We start from the raw sequence: 18,495 nt of genomic DNA on the forward strand, positions 1-18,495 counted from the left end.
GCCACCATGGCCTTTTTTGCCTTTACCTCCCTTATCTCACCTCATTTGCTCACATTGTATATAGACTTATTTTTCTGCTATATCATTGATTGTATGTTGTTTTACTCCATGTGTAACTCTGTGTTGTTGTATGTGTCGAACTGCTTTACTTTATCTTGGCCAGGTCGGAATTGTAAATGAGAACTTGTTCTCAACTTGCCTACCTGGTTAAATAAAGGTGAAATAAAAAAATAAAAACTTGACTGCCGTCATGACTCGTGACGCCGGTGTGGCGGTAATACGGTCACCATAACAGCCCTAGCTGTGGCTGTTATGACTCAGCACTCAGTTCTTCAATGAAAGTGGAGACTAGCAATGAGAGATTCTCCTTCCTGCTCTCTTGTTCACTTTCTGTCATTGATGCTCTCTCTCCGAATGAATGTCTGCAGTATCGACGCAGGGATAAACGGATGAAAGGCTCAGATGTTTCTCTTCCCCTCCCTTTCTCTCCGTCAACCTATCCCATCTCTCATATCTCTCTATCTTTCTCCATTCTCTTCCTCCCTCTTTCTCTCGCTCAATTTTACCCTCCTGCTTCTATCTTTTTCTGTATCTCCCTCCATTCTCTCGCTCTGCTCTGTTATCCTCTTCTGTCTGCTCCCTCTCTCCCTCACTCTATCTCTGTCTGTCTCACTTATACTCACACACGCAAGCTCATACTCATGTCTCCCACTGGTGCTTTCTTTCCCTTTATATTGCCTCATCCTTCATCTCTCGCTCTCTCTGACCACCGCACTTCCTGTGGCTGTTCTGGTGCACGTTATGCTAGCTCCAGATATGCTAATGTAATCAGCATGAGTGGGGAGAACCCTGGGGAACCAGAGCGGGAGCGGCAGCTGCTCCTCCTCTTTGCCTAAGAACTGCTCAGGAGTGATTGGTGATGGAGCCAGTCACACCCTTTACTGGAGGTACTGGCGTTAGTAATAGTGTTCCTCATTTTTTGTGTATATCAAGTATTTTTCACTCTCGCACACTATTTCCGGAACCTCACTCTCTCCCTCATGCAGTCTCATCACCCCTCTCGTACCAGTACTCCCTCACAGACCATTTCTCCCTCCTCTCCCTCCTTCCCTCCATCTGTTTGTCAGTTCTCAGTAGCATGGACATAAACTCTCTCACACACACACAGTCCCAATGTGAAGCTGTAGCAAGACAGTGTGTTATTTTTGAAACAAAAGTAAAAACCTATTTCTCTCCAATATCTGTCTTATTTGGTCCATCAATGAAACTGTTATCCTCATAGCAGAGCTGAGGCTGATCACCCCTGTTTAATTAGCCATCTGATTTTCTAATCTGGCATCGATCATCTCACTCACCCCCATTCTCAGAAAAGTTATGAAGACAGAAACTACTGTACTATCTGAAAAGTTATGAAGGCTAACCCCAGTAGTTTCTTTCTGATTTAGGAGGCATTGTGGACAGTGTGTGACAGTATGCAGTAGTGTGGATGCCTTCAACAATGCAGTTGTTATGATTCATTAGTTCTTCACTGAGTCATTGATCTCTGCACTTGCGGTAAAGTTTTGCTCCTAGAAAGGTAGGTTTCTAGAGGCTAAATCACAATACCACATGGAATTAGCTTTGCCCTGATGGCTGATTTTTAATGACTGCAAAAACACAGCACTGAGCTAAGAGGCACTATGGAGAACACCCTAGTCGTAGCTGTGGCTGTGGCCCTCCATCCCCTCTACAACTGAACCATATAGCCTGAGAGTGAGTGAGCAACACATAAATCCATCCTCCGTCTCATTGGCGCATATAAAAATGCCATGAATTAGCTCCCGCTGCAGCTCAACAGTCATCGTCCCCGTCCCCCCCTTCTGCACCTGATGATTTACTAGCTGAGCAGTCTTCCTTCCTTTCTTTCGTCCTTCCATTCCTCCTTTTGCTACCTTGCCTTTTTATTCATTCACCCAACCTCTCATAACAGCTGTGTTAGTGGCTATCATCCCTTCCTTACCCCTCACCCAGCTGTCCTCCTTACCCCCTCACCCCTATCCTCACCCAGCTGTCACCATAGTTAATAGACCAATAACAAATAATTCCAAACCTCTCTGCCAATAACAGCTAGTTTTCAGTTTTCCCCTCCCCACTAGGACCACTCCCAGACAGTCCTAGGGAAATTGTTGCTTGAAAGGTTTTTGCTAAAAATCTATTTCTGCCCATTTTGAATGGAACTCTATTACAGCAAGGTACTTAATTGTTACGCAGAAATGATTTGATTTAAAAACTGCTGCATTGGACCTTTTTTAAATGAAACCTTTTCATTGGCTCATTCATTTTACCCATGTTGCACTACAATGTTTTCCGATTCCTTACATTTTTTTCTCACTGTCGTTTTGTGTGATTTAAAAATATATATATATATATATATTGCATCCCTCTAGTGAAGTTCTGGACACTTGTAGAATCTATGCCAAGGCGAATTGAAGCTGTTATGGCGGCACGTGGTGGCTCAACGCCCTATTAAGACACTTTATGTTGATTTTGGCACCTTTTATATGGCTTACATCCTATATGTTTTCATCTCTAGCCAAATACTTTCCAAGCTCATGATGTTTGATTTGGGTGATTTATATTATAGTTGATTCGGATCTTTACTCAAGCTTCAACGCTCCACAGAGTAGCTAATTGGGGTTTTGCATTGCATACTTGCATAGGATATTAATGAGGCTTTAGGTCATTAACAGCTGTTTGACAGATGGGAAGACCCTGTCACACAACTCCTCTAGAGTGGCCAGAGAGACAGCAGGTAGATTTAGTAGATTTGAGAGTAGTCATCTTTCCAGGAATGCCAGTGAGAACACCAACTGGAAGGAAGTAATCATCAACTCCCCATACATACACACCAGTAGGGCTTGTCAGAGCACAAATATTATACCAGAACGCCCCCATTAACTCTAGCACAGTTTAAATCACTAGGCTTATCTTGATCTCTGTCCGAAGTGGAGCATTTTGGAAACCTGTGATAGGACATCGAGTCACATGCTCCCCCATTGGTGAATTCAGTAATGTGCAGTATAAGCACTTTGGGACATCTGCTAATGTAAATTGATTTGATTTGTAGCCGTCGGATCCTGGACCCACAGAGGAGTAGTAGTACTTGGCGAACGCTCTGTTTTCCTCAAGTCCTCCATGTTCACCCTCTACTCATACATCCTCCTCAGGGTGAAATGGAAGATGTTTTCCAGCCAGTATTCTCCATCTGCGTTGCCAAACCTTCTCTTGTAGTCATCCCATCGCCTGTAGAAGTACCGTCCAGCCTGCCGTCAGTGGCCATGTCACAGCACACTTCTACGCCGGACGTTGGGCCAATGGGGTAGACGCTTTAGATGCTGCTGGGTTGGGTGTTGTCATGGTTGTAGATGTCAGCACAGTAAAAAGGCAAGGTTTACGAAGAGTGGGCGGCCACAGGAGCGAGTAGAGCCAGGGTCAACACTTCCTTTCTACCGGGTGGAGAGAGCTTCTTCACGTTGATTTGTGTCGTCTCGTTTTCTGTCTGAGATGTTTCTGCTCGACTCTGACACGACTATGCCTGTGATGAGCCCAAAATAATGTGATCAACATTACGGCTTATATGGAGTTAACTGTGCAATAGACCTTTTCTGCTGACTGGGTGAAATGTTGTAGCTATGTGTGTTCAGTGATGTTCAGGTACCTGTACTGCTTTTTGGTTCTTGACTAACAAGCCATGGTGAGAATCCAAAGCCTGTGTATTCTCCTGAACCAAGATTTGCATGCTAAGTTTTATAAAAACACATTTACAATTTGATATTGAATGTAGGTGGATTTGCACATTTTTCAAAATGTTGCCTTAAACCCTGGAAGCATTTGGTCGTAGCAACTTTTAAAGCTACAGTCTGCGATTTCTACATTTTGGGGACATTTCTGATCTTTTTCTCATTTTTTTACGGAGAGACGGGCACACTGCAACACGCATATTTACAAACAAAGCATTTGTGTTTAGTGAGTCCGCCAGATCAGAGGCAGTAGGGATTACCAGGGATGTTCTCTTGATAAGTGCGTGAATTTGACCATTTTCCATTCCTGCTATGCATTCAAAATGTTACGAGTAGTTTTGGGTGTCAAGGAAAATGTATGGAGTAAAAAGTTGATATATCCCAAAAAATGACTTGAGTAGTACTTCGAAAGTGTTTTTACATAAGTATTTTACACTGCTGATGGGTGACAATATTAGCTTATCACTTGTGAATTATACAGTGCCTTCGGAAAGTATTCAAATCCTTTACATTTTTCCACATTTTGTTATGTCCATTCTAAAATGGATAAAATATTTTAAAAAATCTCATTAATCTACACACAATACCCCATAATGACAAAGTGAAAACAGGTTTTACACAACCTTAATTACATAAGTATTCAGACCCATTGCTATGAGACTTGAAATTGGGCTCAGGTGCATCCGGTTTCCATTGATCATCCTTGAGATGTTTCTACAACTTGATTGGAGTCCACCTGTGATAAATTAAATTGATTGGACATGATTTTAGAAAGGCACACACCTGCCTATATAAGGTCCCACAGTTGACAGTGCATGTCAGAGCAAAAACTAAGCCATGTGGTCGAAAGGCATTGACGTAGCGCTCCAAGACAGGATTTCACGGTACATGGCCCCATCCATCGTCCCTTTGATGTGGTGAAGTTGTCCTGTCCCCTTAGCAGAAAAACACCCCCAAAGCATAATGTTTCCACCTTCATGTTTGACGGTGGGGATGGTGTCCTTGGGGTCATGCAGCATTCTTCCTCCTCCAAACATGGCGAGTTGAGTTGATGCCAAAGAGCTCCATTTTGGTCTCATCTGACCACAACACTTTCACCCAGTTGTCCTCTGAATCATTCAGATGTTCATTGGCAAACTTCAGGCGGGCATGTATATGTGCTCTCTTGAGCAGGGGGACCTTGCGGGCGCTGCAGAATTTCAGTCCTTCACGGCGTAGTGTGTTACCAATTGTTTTCTTGGTGACTATGGTCCCAGCTGCCTTGAGATCATTGACAAGATCCTCCCGTGTAGTTCTGGGCTGATTCCTCACCATTCTCATGATCATTGCAACTCCACGAGGTGAGATCTTGCATGGAGCCCCAGGCCGAGGGAGATTGACAGTTCTTTTGTTTCTTCCATTTGCGAATAATCGCACCAACTGTTGTCACCTTCTCACCAAGCTGCTTGGCGATGGTCTTGTAGCCCATTCCAGCCTTGTGTAGGTCTACAATCTTGTCCCTGACATCCTTGGAGAGCTCTTTGGTCTTGGCCATGGTAGAGAGTTTGGAATCTGACTGATTGCTTCTGTAGACAGTTGTCTTTTATACAGGTAACAAACTGAGATTAGGAGCACTCCCTTTAAGAGTGTGCTCCTAATCTCAGCTCGTTACCGGTATAAAAGACACCTGGAAGCCAGAAATCTTTCTGATTGAGAGGGGGTCAAATACTTATTTCCCTCATTAAAATGCAAATCATTTTATAACATTTTTGACATGCGTTTTTCAGGATTTTTTTGTTGTTATTCTGTCTCTCACTGTTCAAATAAACCTACCATTAAAATTATAGACTGATCATTTCTTTGTCAGTGTGCAAACGTACAAAATCAGCAGGGGATCAAATACTTTTTTCCCTCACTGTAGCCCAACATTTGTTGAACAAATAAAGTTACATTAATAACTCTAAATTAAGCATATAGGAGTACCTATTTCTTTGTTTACCGCCCAAAACTTGTGCTCATTCCCTCAATGTTTGGAGTAAATATCATATTCTTCAAACTATAAAATAATGCCACGGAATTATGAGCAAATTTTGTCTGCTAAATGAACTAGTGTAGCCCACAGCCATTTGGCATAGCCACATCAGGACCTAACATAAGGACCATGCAGAGTATGCTATTCTTTTTTTCTGAAATGACTACATTTTCTTCATATCATGTTTCTTTAGACATGTCTAAAATAAATAATGGATTTATTGTGATGGTGTAGGCCATATTAAATGGATTTATTACACTTAAAATGTAGATGTTCCAAAGGTCTGCATCAGAGGCTTATAGGCTGTGGAGGCCAGGTGATGCTAAATGTGTTTATGTTAATTAGAGGTCATTTACTGTGAGACAGTTATTTGCTTGACAATCACCGGCTGATTACATTTTGTCATCGCCACAGCCTTTATTCTTGAAGAATATAACGTTTTCCACATGAGCTTAGTTCAACTTTCTTACCCAATCAGAACCCTTCAAAACATCCAGGAAATAATTTAGATTTCTTGGATGGTCAGTCTTTACATCCATAGCTCTGTCTATTAATGCGAGAGTCTTTCTCCAGCACCATCCCTCCAGGCTTTTACCAAAGTGACGGACGACATTTGTTGTTATTCAAAGCTTTACAACATACATTTTGATCTCCTCTTGGGGCAACATTTTATCTATTCTTGACTAAATGTTAAAACTGTACCAACAAATGGTAAATACAGTATATAATATGGTTAATTCATTATCCAGACTTAGTACCATGGGCTATGTCTTTGAGGTACATGTATGCTGCTTTGGCTGTTGCAATAGTGCGAGGTTAGAACAGTTTCTGTTGGGAAAGGAACTGTGTGTAACCCATCTGGTATTCAGAGGTGTGACTGGTCAGGTCCCGTATGAGGACAAGCCTTTTGGCTTTGTGTCCCTCCACCAATGACTTTGCCAGAGTAACCCACTACCCTCCTCATATTCTGATTCTCTACCCTTCTCCAGAGGTGTGCACTCGTTCACTCCCAATCATGCATTGAATTGGTGCAATGAAAGCATTGGATTGGTGCAAGCATTTCTGGAAGAAGTTTCCACCATATTCCTCACACCAGTTCATTTCTTTTAAATCCATGATGGGGAGTGTATAAGTGCACACTTTAGGAGAAGGGTAGAGAATTGGAACGCAGCCGATGTCCCAAAACAACCCCTTTTAAAAAAAAATGTATAGTAAGTTTTTAAACAGGAACACAAATCATACAAACAGGAATCAAGACATAATGGCCATGTTATTTTCTGAGTTGATGAAAAGAATGATCCATGTTTAGTTAAACCAACTCACTAAATGCAGTTGTACCTGTAATCGTTTGATAAGCAGATACAACTGTTTCCTTTGGCAACACAGCTACACACACTTCCTACTGTATTGTCAACACTCACTCTCTCCACCCTGATTATCAAGCCCTCTTTTGATTCATCAATATTGACGGCCTCCATATTTCTTCCCCATGGACACGAGCCAGACCAACTTAGAGACCGCAACGCTCTGTACTCACCCTTCCTCCTTTCTCTCTTTGAGTTGTGCAGCCCCTCCCCCTCTCCTCATTTTTCTCTTCCTTCTTTGTCCCCCCCCCCATCTCCCTCCTCTCTCTCCCCCCTCCTTTGCCTCCCCACTCTCCCTCTTCTTGAGTCATGCTGTTCCCTCAAGTCCTAACCATAAAAGATGTGGTTGCCAGGCACTGGTCAGCCCATTTAGTAACGAGGACCTTGCCAGTCATAGATCTGTCTCTCTCAGTAAAGCCAGGTGGCACAGGAATGAAGGATGGCTGCACCCGCGTCGCCTACTGCCCCCCCGGAGGACATTCATCACTGGGGGAATAGGGGATGAAGTTTGTCCGTGGGTATCCGTGTGTGTGTGTGTGTGTGTGTGTGCGTGCGCAAAGCCGAGACACCATTGTGTAGGACTGTTGTGTACGACATGATTCAAATTGGCTTGACGATCACAATCACGTCCTGTCTGGGGGTTTGGAAATGATGTTCCAGATTTGTTCACCAATGACCTAGCTATACCCTGGTGTCCTGTTCCCTGAAGGGAGGACTGAACTCACTACTGACTGCTACTTTGTTTTTGTTTTTCCTCCTTTTCTGAAACATTATCAGTATTGATTCTAATTAGGAAATAAAGTGCCGAGACCGTTGTTTTTGACGAGCAACTTGAGCCACAGGGGGGATCGTGACACTAGGATAGTATGCATGCATGCTGTGACGTTATTAGGCTCTGTGGGCCTAGATGGAGGAGAGTTCTCCTCGCCATGTCCTCTCCCTCCAGGGTAGGACAGTATACTCTGGGGACTCCCCCACCCAGGGGAGCAGGATCCTGGGTCTTCTGAGCCAGGATCCAGGGCCTGGAAGACCAAACAAATGATTTACTCAGACTGACTGACTGCAGCTAAACCTCATTCTCTCCAGCTTAGATCTTACTGCCTGGGTCCATCAACATCACAACAGCACCTCTGGTTTAATTAACCTGTCAAACACACACACACACACACACACACACACACACACACACACACACACACACACACACACACTGTCTGTTCAGGAAAACGGTGAGGTGGGGGTGCTCCTTTAAAAGCCACACAGAGCTACAGGAGTAGCAGATTGCCTTGTCTTCAGAATGCGTTCAGTATTTCCATCACAGCAATATTTAATGTAAGATGCTGCCCAGTGCCCATATACTGTAACAGTCATCCCATCCAGTGCCCATATACTGTAACAGTCATCCCATCCCACCACCAATCCACACCATTAGCTCCGTTCAAATGGGTTAGCATCCATAATGCTGTAATATACACTACCGGTCCAAAGTTTTACAACACCTACTCATTCAAGGGTTTTTCTTTATTTTTACTATTTTCTACATTGTAGATTAATAGTGAAGACATCAAACCTAGGAAATAACACATATGGAATCATGTAGTAAGCAAAAAAAGTATTAAATCAAAATGTTTTGTATTTGAGATTCTTCAAATAGCCAACCCTTTGCCTTGATCACAGCTTTGCACACTCAAAGTAGATTCCATAACAGAGATGATCTTCTGGGAAAAGAGGGAGTTGGCCATTTCCATGTTGCTCCTTAAAGAGAGCTCTGAAACAACATTTTTGGATAATAATAGCAATAAAGACTTGTTGCGTTTGGTTCATCAATACATACTTAGTTACAGAACTCCCACCCTATGCAAGAGGCTAGCCTACCCTTTTATACCTTCTGACTTAATGTAGATGAATGAGTCTAGGGTAAGCTAGTAGTAATTTACCTGTTTTCATTTTTGAAGATCTTTACCATATGGAAAACTGCTCTGCACAGCCATAAGAGACTTGCTAATTGCTATAGGACAGGAAGAGAGACTGAAGAGGGCCTCGTCAGCAGCAACTGGGGCCATTTTATAATGATTAACAGCACATTGCTAACAGTGCTGATCTCCAGGCTTAATATGTTTTCATCAACTGGTTGGCTTCAGGCTGCAGATGAATGAAGGGCCGGGTCTGCCACGGCACTGACACAGTATGAGGTGACACACCAGCTAAACAGCAGGCTATTTGTTAGCTGTGTGTGAAGAGACGAGCTCAGGTGATTGGTACTGTGTCAGAGTGAAGGGGACTAGAAATGATAGCAAGGCTATTTGTTTGTAGGTTATGTTGGGGCACCTTGGGAAGTAGGAAGTTAGAAGTAGTACTATTTTGTCTGTGTGTGTACGGAGCTGTGAGGGGAACGGCACCTCCGTACCTTCAGGCTCTGATCAGGCCCTACACCCAAACAAGGGCACTGCGTTCATCCACCTCTGGCCTGCTCGCCTCCCTACCTCTGAGGAAGCACAGTTCCCGCTCAGCCCAGTCAAAACTGTTCGCTGCTCTGGCACCCCAATGGTGGAACAAGCTCCCTCACGACGCCAGGACAGCGGAGTCAATCACCACCTTCCGGAGACAACTGAAACCCCACCTCTTTAAGGAATACCTGGGATAGGATAAAGTAATCCCCCCCCCCCCCCCCCTTAAAAGATTTAGATGCACTATTGTAAAGTGGTTGTTCCACTGGATATTGTAAGGTGAATGCACCAATTTGTAAGTCGCTCTGGATAAGAGCGTCTGCTAAATGTCTTAAATGTAAAAGGTATACACTGAGTGTACAAAACATTAGTGTCTTTCCATGACAGACTGACCAGGTAAATCTAGGTGAAAGCTATTATGTAAGCCTGACTTTGACTGACAGTGAAAAAAACATGACACATATTTCAGATATACATTCAGGTGCATCCTATTTCCATTGATCATCCTTGAGATGTTTCTACAACTTGATTGCAGTCCACCTGTGGTAAATTCAATTGATTGGACATTATTTGGAAAGTCACACACCTGTCTATATAAGGTCCCACAGTTGACAGTGTATGTCAGAGCAAAAACCAAGACATGAGGTTGAAGGAATTGTCCATAGAGCTCTGAGACAGGATTGTGTTGGCACAGATCTGGGGAAGGGTACAAAAACATTTCTGCAGCATTGAAGGTCCACAAGAACACAGTTGCCGCCATCATTCTTAAATGGAAGACGTTTTGAACCAACAAGACTCTTCCTAGAGCTGGCCGCCCGGCCAAACTGAGCAATCAGGGGAGAAGGGCCTTGGTCAGGGAGGTGACCAAGAACCCAATGGTCACTCTGACAGAGTTCCTCTGTGGAGATAGGAGAACCTTCCAAAAGGACAAGCATCTCTGGAGCACCACCAATCAGGCCTTTATGTTAGAGTGGCCAGACAGAAGCCACTCCTCAGTAAAAAGCACATTACCGCATGTTTAGAGTTTACCAAAATTTACCTAAAGACTCTCAGACCATGAGCAACAAGATTCTCTGGTCTGATGAAACCAAGATGGAACTCTTTGGCCTACCAAGCCTCATGTCTGGAGGAAACCTGGCACCATCCCTACGGTGAAGCATGGTGGTGGCAGCATCATGCTGTGGGGATGTTTTTCAGCAGCAGGGACTGGGAGACTAGTCAGGATTGAGGCAAAGGTGAAGGGCGCAAAGTACAGAGAGATCCTTGATGATAACCTGCTCCAGAGCACTCAGTACCTCAGACTGGGGTGAAGGTTCACCTTCCAACAGGACAACGACCCTAAGCACACAGCCAAGACAACGCAGGAGTGGCTTCGGGACATGTCTCTGATTCTCTTCGAGTGACCCAGCCAGAACCCGTATTTGAACCCGGTTGAACATCTCTGGAGAGACCTGAAAATAGCTGTGCTGCAACACTCCCCATCCAACCTGACAGAGCTTGAGAGGATCTGCAGAGAACAATGGGAGAAACTCCTTTAATACAAGTGTGCAAAGCTTGTAGCGTCATACCCAAGAAGACTCGAGACTGTAATTGCTGCCAAAGGTGCTTCAACAAAGTATCGTGTAAAGGGTCTGAATACTTGTGTAAATGTGATATTTCTGTTATGTTTTACAAATTAGCAAACATTTCAAAACTTTTTGTGTGTAGATTGATGAGGGGGAACATTTTTTTTAAATCAATTTTAGAATGAGACTGTAACCTAGCTTAATGTGGAAAAAGTCAAGGGGTCTGAATACTTTCCGAAGGCACTGTAGGTGACACAACAGTTGTCATAAGCCATCCCATCAAATCATATGGCTTTATGACCCCAACCGTGACCTGGGACACATTCAGTAGTTCCTCATCCTAACTCAAGATGCACAAAAGCAAAACTGTTTTCTTGTAAATCATTACTTCCTACATTGAAGTCAATGGGAAATTGGAATTAAGGCCCACAACATAAATCAAAGTTAAGGATTTCAGCCCATAGGCTCTGTTAGCCGGGGTGCTGCTGGGAATGGATGGATGGAGGGATGAGGTGGATCCCAGCGCAACCCGCCCAGGGACCAGATCAGGATTCTGGCCAGCTTGCCCTGATTGTTGCCACCCTGACGCCCAGAGATATGTGGAGGAGCTCAAGTCATTCTATCTCCCCCATATCACCACACTGCTGCTGCCTCACCATAGAAACTAACCATCTCTTTCTTCTCTGGTTCTCTCTCCCTCTCCTTACAGCTCAGACCGGCTGATGGATGACACAATAAGGTACGCCTAATGCAGACAGACGTTATCTCACACACACACACACACACACACACACACACACACACACACACACAGCATATGTTTTACTATCCTTGTGGGGACCTAAAATGTATTTCCATTCAAAATCCTATTTTCCCTAACCCCCTAACCTAAGTCTAAAATGGCCTTTGTCCTTGTGGGGACCTGGGAAATGTCTCCACGAGGAAGAATTTTTGTTGTTTTACTATCCTTGGTGGGACGTTAGGGGATAGTCATACACACACACTACTCCCTAGTGTACACTTTTTTGCAGTCTTTAAACTGTCTCCAGAGCCTGTTTTGGGGGGTGGGTGAGGTGGGAGGGGGGGTGAGGTGGGAGGGTGGTAGCTAGTAGCTACACTGGACGTTAGACATCTCCATGGGCATGAGGTGAAGTCTCTCTGAAGATTCCAGTACAGAGACACTAGTGATCCTGACAAATCAGATGGTGACCTTGGTCTGTGTGGAGCTCCTTGCCTCTGACCCCACCTCTTAACATCCACTCTGTGACACCATTTAGATGAGATTACACCATTAGCCCAGAGATGGAGACAAGAACAGCTTTCAGGCCTAAGTGGGCTGATATGGTCAAGCAAAGTTTGAAGAGAGAGGAAGTGGGCTATGCCTCTATCCCTCCCACCATCTCAGCCTCCCTGTTGCCTATTCCCTCCCACCATCTCAGCCTCCCTGTTGCCTCTGGGTCTTATACTGTTAGGGGCGTCCCCAACCTCCCTAGGCATGTGTGGCCACCCAGCCCAAACTCCTCTGAATCTATCCACCCTCTTATCTATCCTTCCCTCCCTCTCCATTTATCCTTCCCTCCCTCCCCCTCTCATCCATCTTCTCTCCCTGCCGCAGCCCACCCACAGATTGCTGCCGGAGGGGAGGCTACTGGCACAGGTGCTTCATTAAGTGGATTTGTGGGCCGTGCAGCACCTCTTCCTGTCCAGCTCCTCTTCCCGTCCATCCGCCCCACCCCCCCAGTCTCCCTGTCTCTTCCCTCTTGTTTTAGCCAAGCATAAAATTACACTGGATGAGAAAGCCACGATCATTACCGGTTCCCTCCTCGTCTTGAACACGCCTAACAAGACACATCCACGCACACAGCCAGAAGATAATGAAGCTTATTTTTTCTCCTGATTAGTTTTTGTGTGTTATGCCCTGTGGGGACGAGGAGGGTTGAGCTATGATTCATTTATGTGAATGAATATGCATTGGGGTTTTAAAACCCTGTCACAGGTTGGAAAGAAAAACCGACAATATTTTGAGAGGAACAGTTGGTCGGGTACTCCAGTGAGTGCACCGAAGCAGAAAGAAAAGAGTGCGGTTCTCACAGCACATAAATGATGTTTTTGGTAGTTAAAGTAACATATCCATATTAAGCTCTGTCAAATTGGGGTTAGACTGGAGAGAATTGGTCTCAATAAACTTATCTAGAAACCCCACAGTGACTTTACTTTAGATGCTAACGGTAATGAGCTGATTTAGTTTAGCATTGAGCTGGTTTTCAGCCAGGTTGAGTCAGTGTGTGTGCTTTAGACTCGCCCCCATCAGATAGCAGCTCTAATTGTCATTAGCGCTTAGCGCTAACGCTGGCCCAGTGTTAGTCAGCAGTGTTGGGCATTGGGAAGAGAGGCGATTGGTCTTCCCTTCTGACTCTGGAGAACATGATATATGAGCTAGATCCTTGGCATAGGGACTGATTGTCCCCTCAGCAACACCCTACGAGGTGTTAGACTGTCAGCAGCTGGCAGCAATGAAGATTACAGACACAACACACACATACAGTAAACCACAACTTCTTGCTTATCATGTACCCACATCGATTGCTTTCTCGCGAGGAGGACTTTAACTGAATGGTACCGTCTCTGACGGCACTGAGGTGCATTTAGTCTATCAAGCTTAACATAATCACTAGTTAACTACACATGGTTGATGATATTACTAGTTTATCTAGCTTGTCCTGCGTTGCAAATAATCAATGCGGTGCCTGTTAATTTCTCATTGAATCACAGCCTACTTCGACAAACGGGTGATTTAACAAATGCATTCGCGAAAAAAGCACAATCGTTGCACCAATGTACCTAACTATGAACATCAATGTCTTTTTTTAAATCATTGCGCTGTTTATGACTTCAAGCCTATCAACTCCCGAGATTAGACTGGCAATACTAAAGTGCCTATAAGAACATCCAATAGTCAAAGGTATATGAAATACAAATGGTATAGAGAGAAATAGTCCTATAATAACTACAACCTAAAACATCTTACCTGGGAATATTGAAGACTCATGTTAAAAGGAACCACCAGATTTCATATGTTCTCATGTTCTGAGCAAGGAACTTAAACGTTAGCTTTCTTACATGGCATATAATGCACTTTTACTTTCTTCTCCAACACTTTGTTTTTGCATTATTTAAACCAAATTGAACATGTTTCATTATTTATTTGAGACTAAGCTGATTTTATTGATGTATTATATTAAGTTAAAAATAAATTGTTCATTCAGTATTGTTCTTGTTGTTATTACAAATATATATTTAAAAATCGGCCCATTTAATCGGTATAGGCTTTTTTTGGTCCTCCAATAATTGGTATCGGTGTTGAAAAATCATAATCGGTCGACCTCTAGTAGGGATGGTGCCAGTTTCCTCCAGACGTGACGCTTGGCCATATGATTTGATGGGATGGCTTATGACAGCTGTTGTCACCTACAGTGCCTTCAAAAAGTATTCAGACCCCTTGACTTTTTCCACATTAAGCTAGGTTACAGTCTCATTCTAAAATTGATTAAATAGTTTTTTCCCCTCATCAATCTACACACAAAAAGTTTAGAAATGTTTGCTAATTTGTAAAACATAACAGAAATATCACATTTACACAAGTATTCAGACCCTTTACACGATACTTTGTTGAAGCACCTTTGGCAGCAATTATAGTTTTGTGTCTTCTTGGGTATGACGCTACAAGCTTTGCACACTTGCACTACACGCCTCAGTGTATCTCTGCGCTAATATCCACAGGGCCTCAGTGACTCGGCTCCCCCTATAATATCCACGGCCTCAGTGACTCAGCTCCCCCAGTATTTCTCTCTCTGCATTCTAAATTAATGTGAAAGTTCCCCCCCCCCCCCCCTCTAATGGGTTTCTCTGCCTCCACCCGCCTTCTGTCTGTCACGGTAGTTGCACTTGGGTTACCACACACACACACAATCGTGCGTCATACTTTCTGCTCGAGAAAAGCTGTTTGATAACAAGCCTTACAGGTGTGATATTGTAGTGTTGCCTATACTCTCGGTTGGAGAAAAGCTGTTTTATAACAAAGCAGAAGATTTACAGGGGGGATATTGTAGGGTGGGTTACCTCTCCCCTAATTTAACCTGTGTATGTCACTCTCTTCCTCTTCTCTCCCTGCAGTATTGCCATGGCGACCAAGGAGAACATGACATCCCAGAGAGGGCTGTTGAAGTCCATACACAGCAGGGTCAACACTCTGGCCAGTATCCTTTACAACACCCAGCAAACTTTATGCACATTGGAGATTTTCCATTAAACATAATGTTTAGGACTGGGCTTAAAATGTGTCTGGGAAGCCAACCCTATGTTTATATCTGTTTGAGAAAGAACAAATTCACATGAAAAAGAACAAATTCACAAATACCTATTTAGGCATTTAATCCAACAAGAAAATCTAGAGATTGTCCAGGTATCATGTGTTTTTAAACAACTTTTATTTGATCATAATTATCTTTTAATGCCACTTAGAAGATATTTTTATCCAAAGCAATTTACAGAAGTGAGTAGATGTGAATTGATCCCCGCAGGAACTGAACCCACGACCTTGGCGTTGTTAGCGCAACGCTCTTACACATTAGGTCCTCTATTTACTGTACTATTACCTCCTGTGAGCTGCAACCAGACACAATACAGCTATAGAGTCCCTTAAACATTTAATGCCCGAGTGACTGTCGGTTTACATTACGAATCCTAACTGTTTAATAGGGGGGCAGCAGGTAGCCTAGTGGTTAAAGAGCATTAAGCCAGTAACCGAAAGGTTGCTGGATCGAATCCCCGCACTGACAAGGTAAAAATCTCTCATTCTGCCCTTGAACAAGGCAGGTAACCCACTGTTCCCCGGTAGGCCGTCATTGTAAATAAGAATTTGTTCTTAACTGACTTGCCTAGTAAAATAAAGGTTAAATAAAAATAAAAAATATAGGCCCAATGAGCATGCTCCAAGTGCAGTTTGTATTGTTATCAATGCATCTATCCCAGCAAGATTTAAAGACATCCTCCAGTGTTTTTTTTTACTTTTCCTGTTGAAAAGTGATATCGCAAGTATAAATGTAGTGAAGTACAAGTCACTAAATAGGTAAAAAAAATGTTTTAGCTAAATTTCAAGGAGTAGGGCTTTCAATGAGTTGGTCTGATGAGAATGTCTGTCATCGTCCTCCCCCTTCCTTGAAAAGCCGAAGAGGAAAGCTTCCCCACCCCCACTTGTGCATGTCATGACATACCTGGACCACCTATTGAGATGTGCCTTTTGTTAAGTAAATCAGGTGTTAAATGAGGTGAAAAGGAGACTGGAGTGCCACTTTAATGGGAGCCTGATTCTGCCTGGTATCTTCTCTTTGCTCTGAGCATGTTTGTCAGGCCTTCCAGCCGGGCGATACGATATCTTCCTCACACGGGGCACCAACACCAGCCTCTTGAGGGGAAAAACTCCTATTGATTCTAAGGAGATATCTGAGCATGCGGAGCATTTTGATCCATTCTGGTCCATTTAACTGACTGGGGGGATTGAGGGCTTAAATTGCTCCATTCCTCACTCCTGCTAGGGTTCTATGAACAACATATTGGATCATTTTTCACTTTGCTGTCAAAAGAAAAGATCAGTTGCCTGTTTCAGAAATACAATTTCAGAACAGACCAAAAAATTAGCAATGCCATCAGAAAAGCAGGCAGTTCGGCTTTTTTAGATTCTAATTAAGGATTAAGGCCAGAGGGGTTTTGGTATACGGCCAATATACCACAGCTAAGGGCTGTTCTTCTGTATGACGCAACGCGGATACAGCCCTTAGCCGTGGTATATTGGCCATATACCACAAACCCCCAAGGTGCCTTATTGCTATTATAAACTGGTTACCAATGTAATTAGAGCAGTACAAATAAATGTTTTGTTGTATACGGTCTTATATGTTATGGATTTCAGCATTCACGCTCAAACCACCCAGTTTATAATTCCAATTTAATGATTTTCTGAACATACTTTTAATAAGAGGTGGTTGGCACTTGGTTCTCGGTTTCCCTTAACTTCCTCCTCCTCCAGACCGTTTCCCAGCCATCAACAACCTCATCCAGCGAATCAACCTGCGGAAGAGGCGAGACTCCCTAATCCTGGGTGCAGTCATCGGCGTTTGCACCATCCTGCTGCTGCTCTACGCCTTCCACTGATGACAGACAGACCGGTCGAACAATCGTTACTCTGCGTTTGTAACATCGGAATCAGAACTCTGGAGAATGGGCTTGAGTGATTGGCGGCCACTGAGCAGACGGACAGACAGACACCCTCTTGGCCCAATCGGTTAACAGGATTGATCAAAGCCATCATGGACTACCTTATTTGTATTTAGCAGTGAGGGAAGGAGATGGAGCAGCAGCTTTTTGTTTAGGTTTTCTATCAAAAGTGAATGTGCTGTTCAACTCTGGTTACGGGAACGGAGACCAAATTTAATAATATGACTAGATTTTAAAGAATTATATATATATATATATAAATATATAAAGAACACTTGCTTCAATGAGGAGTTAAAGGCTCTGAAGACAGATTGTGGATACGAAAGAGGGGGACTGTTTTGCTGTTGATTTCTGAGGTGGATGGATCTTTTGTTGAATGGTTGTTTTTTAGTGGCGGGAGATTCAGGAGGTTTATCATCATCATGGGCTGTACTATGTGCATTATTAATAAATTATTAATATACACTGTGATACTAGGCACTTAACATTTTATTTTTCAATATTTTTTTTGAACTTCGACGTGTATTGAGAAATTGTATTTTTCATTGAAGGCCATTGATTCAACTCTAGTGCTGCAAATACCATTATTCCGTTGTGCTGCATGGATGACTTCATAATCACTGTAGTACTTTAAACAATGGCCCACATACAGGTGTATGGTTAAACCACAACTCTGACTTCTTTCATTACGCGTTTCCCTCAACTTACTTATTATGCCGCTTAGCAGACACCTATCCAAAGTAACTTGCTGTACAGTGAGTGCATGCATACATTTTTATAATGGAATCCACGACCTTGGCTGGTGCCACGCTCTCACCAACTGAGCCACACAAGTTCAGTTGAAATCCAGAGATCTGTAAGAGTGATCAGCAGTCAGCCCTCTCTGTGCTTCTTCATGATCAAGGACCTACTAAGTCCTACCTTGAGAAAAGTCAACAAACCTTAAGTCATACATTGATGTCAACTGGAAATCTGTGCTCAAACTTTTGTTCCAAACTGATTTTGAAAGTTCTGATTATTTTCTACCCTATATGCCCATTATCTTACAGAGCCTCA

The 18,495-nt window shown here is 43.3% G+C and overlaps 1 protein-coding gene across 4 annotated transcripts in view; it reads left to right on the forward strand.

Moving 5' to 3' along the window:
- The window catches only part of gosr1 (golgi SNAP receptor complex member 1), a 40,304-nt gene extending 22,394 nt beyond the window's left edge, over window positions 1–17,910 (forward strand). For 2 of the 4 annotated variants that reach the window (XM_014162688.2, XM_045702926.1), the window contains exons 7-9: window positions 11,876–11,905; window positions 15,340–15,422; window positions 17,252–17,910. In XM_014162688.2, coding sequence (XP_014018163.1) covers window positions 11,876–11,905; window positions 15,340–15,422; window positions 17,252–17,376 — 238 coding nt within the window. In that variant the 3' untranslated portion in view covers window positions 17,377–17,910. 4 annotated transcript variants of the gene reach the window in all.
- The last annotated feature ends 585 nt before the right edge of the window (window positions 17,911–18,495 follow it).

This window comes from Salmo salar, chromosome ssa20, assembly GCF_905237065.1.
Source record: "Salmo salar chromosome ssa20, Ssal_v3.1, whole genome shotgun sequence".
Taxonomy (NCBI): Eukaryota; Metazoa; Chordata; class Actinopteri; order Salmoniformes; family Salmonidae; genus Salmo; species Salmo salar.